At 46.5% G+C, this 5,805-nt stretch overlaps 1 gene segment (V, D, J or C); it reads right to left on the bottom strand.

Annotated features, from left to right (window-relative positions):
- Positions 1-662: 662 nt before the first annotated feature.
- Positions 663-5,805, bottom strand: part of LOC123377547 — a 172,992-nt gene continuing 167,849 nt past the window's right edge. Inside the window, 1 exon segment of the V gene segment in view lies at positions 663-802. Coding sequence covers positions 663-802 — 140 coding nt within the window.

Below are 5,805 nucleotides of genomic sequence, written 5' to 3'. Positions count from 1 at the left end.
CACTCCTACATGTAGAGTCCCTCCAGGGCTGGGATGAGGTACAAGGGCACTGGGATATTGAGGGGGAGACTTGCCCTGCGCTGCCCACGCTGCACCTGTTCTATGGATAAATGAAGGAATTTGGTGTCCAGCACTGCCAACCCAGCACCTTCTACACCTAGAAATGCAGGTTCAGATCTTCAAAACCTGCCAAGTCCCAGTGTGCTGCAGCCAAGGCACCGTACTCAGTCACTGCAGCAGTCGGCATGACTGCCTGCAGATCAAGAGTACGTGCTCTAGCTACCAGCCTGACTGGCAGTGCTCTGTACCCGTGCAGAGAGTTGTCCAGAACACCAAAGTTCTGTCCTGCAGGAAATTCTCAGATTTCAATGTTCTGTTTCATGCCAAATCAGGACACAAACCTGAAACTTGGAAGTTTTTGCAAATCAAAATATTCTATAATAGGTAACTTCGACTTCATAATTCTGACTTTTGTCTTATTTATATTATTGTGACAAAGTCAGGCCAGACAGCTGCAACAGGGTCTTTTGTTTGTTTTACAAGGTTTCTTATCTCATCTTCCCAGCTCTTGGTGGATGCACTTTAGATTATTCCAATCGTGTTGGCTACATCCAATGCATCATAGTCTGAAGCAAGACGGACATAAGCCTTCTTTCTCACCATCAGGACGGATCAATGTGTTGATTCTTGGCCACATCAATATCATACAGTTTCTTGACAGCCTGCTTGATCTGATGTTTCTTGGCCTTGACATCTATGATGAAGACCAGGGTGTTATCCTCTATCTTCTTCATGGCTGACTCTGTGGTCAGAGGGGACTTGATAATGGCATAGTGGTCAAGTTTGTTTCTCCGAGGAGCACTCTTTCTAGGCTATTTGACTATCTCTGTAATTATAAAGTTTTGGGCTTCCTGAAGGTGGAAGATGTCCTGATTTACTACTACTTGTGACTGTGGACTCCTTTCAAGACGCCCTTTTTATCCTTCAGAGCCTTGGATTTTTGCCTCTGGAAGGCTGATATATTAGCCCTACAATGTTAAAGGCCCTTTTCCCTTCAAGCTGAGAAGGGGTTACCTCAGGTCAATTAGGAACACCTGATCCCAATTAAGGGCTGCCTGGGGCCTATAAAAATCCCTCCTCTGGGCAGAGAAAAGGGGAAGAGAGAGAGACAAGCTGCTACCAGGCTAGGGGCAGTAGGTAGGGTGACCAGATGTCCTATTTTTATAGGGACAGCCCCATTTTTTTGGGACTTTTTCTTTTACCACCCACTCCTTGTCCCATTTTTTCACAGTTGCTATCTGTCACCCTAGCAGTAGGTAAATAAGCTTTTCCAGGCCGAGAGGCTGTGCTTCTTCCCATAGGGGAAATAGGCAAACCTGAGTGCTTGCTAGGGGAAGAACTGACATCCCCGGGCAAATTAACAGGATGATACTCTGAACCAGCGAGGGGGGCAGCTAAAAGTACCCCCTTGGGTTTTTTTGGATATTTTTGCAGGACCTAGGTTCCCTAGGGCTGAGTTTCTCCAGCCCCAGAACCGGATGAACACACCCACACATACATTCACAGAGCAAGTCTGGGCAGACTGGGTCAATCAGCACTGTCAAGCTGACCCCTTATATGTCTCTGGACTTCCTTGGCTGGATGAAGCAGCACTTTCAAGCTGCCTCTCCTTATATGTCTCTGGGCTCCACGGACTGGGTCAAGCAGCACTTTCAAGGCATTACCTTTGTGCATCCCAGATTGAGCACGTCCCTATCCCCACGTCACTCTCACATCACAATTGTACCAGCAGTAACCTACTTGATGAGCAAACCCCACAGTATTTTGGGTGCTGCAGGGATATTTAGCTTAGGTAAAAGAAGCATTGCTGCAGAGTGAATGGGGGAAGCTAAAAACACAAAAGAGTAAAGTTCAGCAAGAGAGAGAAGCAACCAACTTAACCATAAAAGTTATTTATTGAATAATAGTGATAACTACACAAGGAGGGCTAAACCAACATAACATACATTATTAAAGGTTAATACCTAAGGTAGAAAGGAAAACACAGAGAGAGAGAGAGAGAGAGAGAAGGGGATCTCACTGCTCCCTGAAGCTTGAACTGATCAGGGTTCCCGGGTGATGGTGGTAGATCAGGGTCCTGAGGGCAGGAGACAGGCAGAGTCTTCAGCATGATCAGTCAGGAGAATATGGAGTCCCAGTGGAACAATGCATAGTTTGGATCTAATCATCAGAACACTTACTGGAGTATGAGTAGGGATTTTTGTAGGGAAAATACAATTTTTGTAGAGAAAATACAATAGTTCAAGGGAAAACACTAGATTTGTTTATAGGTAAACTGATGACTCAAGGGTTTTCTTTAGGCTAGACAATACACTCTTGGCTATGGGTGGTGCTTTCTTCCAGGGAGCTTACACTGCAACTAGGCTGCTTCAGTATTTTAGATATCAATCAAGGATTCATTACTAGAATTGATCTGATAATTGCTGAGCTGGTTGTGGGCAGAAGTACGTTCATTAACATCTGGAGCGGAGATTCCTATGATGCAGTGCTTCCCTGCTTTTTCTGGTCCCAGAGTTCAGTGCAGTTCTCTGTTCTCCATTCTGTATGCAAATTGAGATGTCTTAATCTTGTCACCCTTGTCACCCTTGCCAGGAGTGTGTCCCCCACAGCCCTTCATTGCTCTCCGCAAGTCTTTTCTTTGATAGGTTTTGGTTTAAGCAGAGGCTGGTGTGGGAGTATCTTTCATGAGTCAGGCAGGATGGATACTGCGCCCTGGTTCCCCAAGAACACAGAGCTGACTGGTATCACATTATGGAGCAAGTTTAAAAACTATGGATTGGATGAATGGACTATAAGGTGGATAGAAAGCTGACTAGATCATTCGGCTCAACGGGTAATGAAAAATGGCTCCATGTCTAGTTGGCAGCCAGTATCAAGCAGAGTGCCCCAAGGGTTGGTCCTGGGGCTACTTTTGTTCAACATCTTCACTAATTATCTGGATGATGTGATGGATTGCACCATCAGCAAGTTCGCAAATGACACTAGACTGGGGGAAGACGTAGATAAGCTGGAGGGTAGGGATAGGGTCCAGAGTGACCTAGACAAATTGGAGGATTGGGCCAAAAGAAATCTGATGAGGTTCAACAAGGACAAGTGCAGAGTCCTGCACTTAGGACAGAAGAATCCCATGCACTGCTACAGGCTGGGGCCCAATTGGCTAAGAAGCAGTTCTGCAGAAAAGGACCTGGAGATTACAGTGGACAGTGTGCCCTTGTTGCCAAGAAGGCTGATGGCATATTGTGTGCACTAGTAGGAGCACTGCCAGCATATCTAGGAAAGTGATTATTCCCCTCTATTCGGCACTGGTGAGGCCACATCTGGCATATTGCTTCCAGTTTTGGCCCCCCCACTACAGAAAGGATGTGGATAAATTGGAAAGAGTCCAACAGAGGGCAACAAAAAATGATTAGGGGGCTGGAGCACATGACTTATGAGGCTGAGGGAACTGGGGTTATTTAGTCTGCAGAAGAGAAGAGTGAGGGGGGTTTGATAGCGGCCTTCAACTATCTGAAGGGGGGTTCCAAAGAGGATGAATCTAGACTGTTCCCAGTGGTACCAGATGACAGAACAATGAGTAATGGTCTCAAGTTGCAGTGGGGGAGGTTTAGGTTGGATATTAGGAAAAACTTTTTCACTAGGAGGTTGGTGAATCACTGGAATGGGTTACCTAGGGAGGTGGTGGAATCGCCTTCCTTAGAGGTTATTAAGGTCAGGCTTGACAAAGCCCTGGCTGGGATGATTTAGTTGGGAATTGGTCCTGCTTTGAACAGGGGGTTGGACTAGATGACCTCCTGAGGTCCCTTCCAACCCTGATATTCTATGATTCTATGATTCTAAGGGAAAAAACGGGGTAAACGATCTGTGCCGTCAGAGCCGGGAAGGGGGACACTGGGGAACAGACTCTATCGACATATAGAGATAAGCTTGACTGGTATGAAGGGCTTTGGAATATGCTGCTCGGAAACTAAATCAAATAAATATCGCAGTCTTGCACTTCGGACTTCTGGTCTTTTGCTGCTTGCTGTCTGTGTGACAAGAACCAGGGAAGTGGGAGGGTGAAGGGAAAGCCCATATTGCTCACATTCCATCTCTTTTTGATCATCTTTGTCACTCGCCTCTGGATCCTTTCCAGTTTCTCCCCATCCTTTCCATACATTAGTGACCAAAACTGGACACAGCACTCCAACTGAGGCCTAACCAGTGCCGAGTAGACCAGTAATGTCACCTCCCATGACTTGCATGCCTCTGTTAATGCAACCTAAAATTGCATTTGCTTTTTTTGCAACAGCATTGCATTGCTGACTCATTTTGAGGTTGTGATCTGCCACAGTTCCCAGATCCTTCTCAGCAGTGCTGGTGCCAAGACAGTTATCCCCCATTCTGTATTTGTGCATTTGGTTTTTCTTCCCTAAGTGTAGCACCTTACATTTGTGTTTGTTGAAATTTCATTTTGTTGTCTATAGCCCAGCTCTCCAATTTATCAAAGATCCTTTTGAATTTTAGCTCTATCCAAAGTGTTGGCAACCACCCTAGCTTTGTGTCATCTGCAAATTTGATCAATATTCTCTCTATACCTACATCCAGGTCACTAATAAAGATGTTAAAGAACACCATGTCCAGAACAGATCCCTGTGGAACTCCACTTGAGACCTCCCTCCAAACCGACATCATTCCATTAATAGTTACTCTTTTGTTTGCAGGTGTTTTAAACAAATTATGTATCCACTTAATGGTAAAGTTCTGCCAAGCCTCGCATTTCTCCATCTTACTTATGAGAATGTTATGCGGGACTGTGTCCCTCACCAGGCTAACTCTGTAGGTGGGACGGCACCTTCCCCTGCCCCTGTGACCCAGCAGTACTTACTGCTCTCTGACAAGCAGTTGAAGAGTTTCCTTCCAGGTCTGGCTACGTCTGCATGTCTGAGGTTCTCTTTTGGGCCCTGGCATGGCACATTGCCTATGATTTTGCTATGAGTGGGTGAGAAGCCAAAGACTGGCCTGAGCAAAGGGCAGAGGGAGAGGGTGGGTGAAGGTGACATTGCATTTTCAGGGAAGAGTCAAAAACCTGGGAAGATGGAAGGGAAGGAGAGAGATAGAAACAGTCAGGAGCATTCCAGTAGCAGCATTAAGGATCAAAGCAGGCAGGAGCTGGGAAGGCTGTGGAGCAAGTGCTACTCTGCGGCTAGTGCAGCAACCAGCAAAGCTGAGTATTTGCTGCTTTATCCGTCAGGCCCGCCACTTACATTCTGACCTATACAACAGGAGCATTTGGGGCCTCTCTAGACTGCCAGTGTCATGTGGAGACCTTACAATAAAAGGGCCAATGGCTACAGCTGGTGGCAACCAAGGATCTCAACAGTCACCTGCATAGTAGATAAGCAGGCGCAAGTGGCACCAACGACCTCCCTTTTCACTAGGCAAGATAACTGAGGGTGCATCCAAAAATGTCAAAGTGGCCTGTTGCCAGGTCATCATGGGCAGAGATGGAATATGAAAGCCAGGACTTGTTTGACATCCTGAGCTTAGATTGCTCCGCTATCCTTTGGAGCACCTCCTGTCTTCTATCCTATAGCGTATCTGGCGGGAGGCTAGTGAGTTGCCACCTGTTGATATCCACGACCGCACAAGAGTGCCAACCTCACCACATGGTGAACTTTCTGCTGAAGTTAATGAGACACATAGGAGAATGACAGGAGGCTGCCGCTGACCACGCTGCCTGCCCCCTGCAATTGCAAGAATTGATTA

This window comes from Mauremys mutica, chromosome 9 (assembly GCF_020497125.1).
Source record: "Mauremys mutica isolate MM-2020 ecotype Southern chromosome 9, ASM2049712v1, whole genome shotgun sequence".
Taxonomy (NCBI): domain Eukaryota; kingdom Metazoa; phylum Chordata; order Testudines; family Geoemydidae; genus Mauremys; species Mauremys mutica.
Note: the sequence above shows the minus strand (reverse complement) of the source record. Positions and strands in the feature narration are given on the sequence as shown.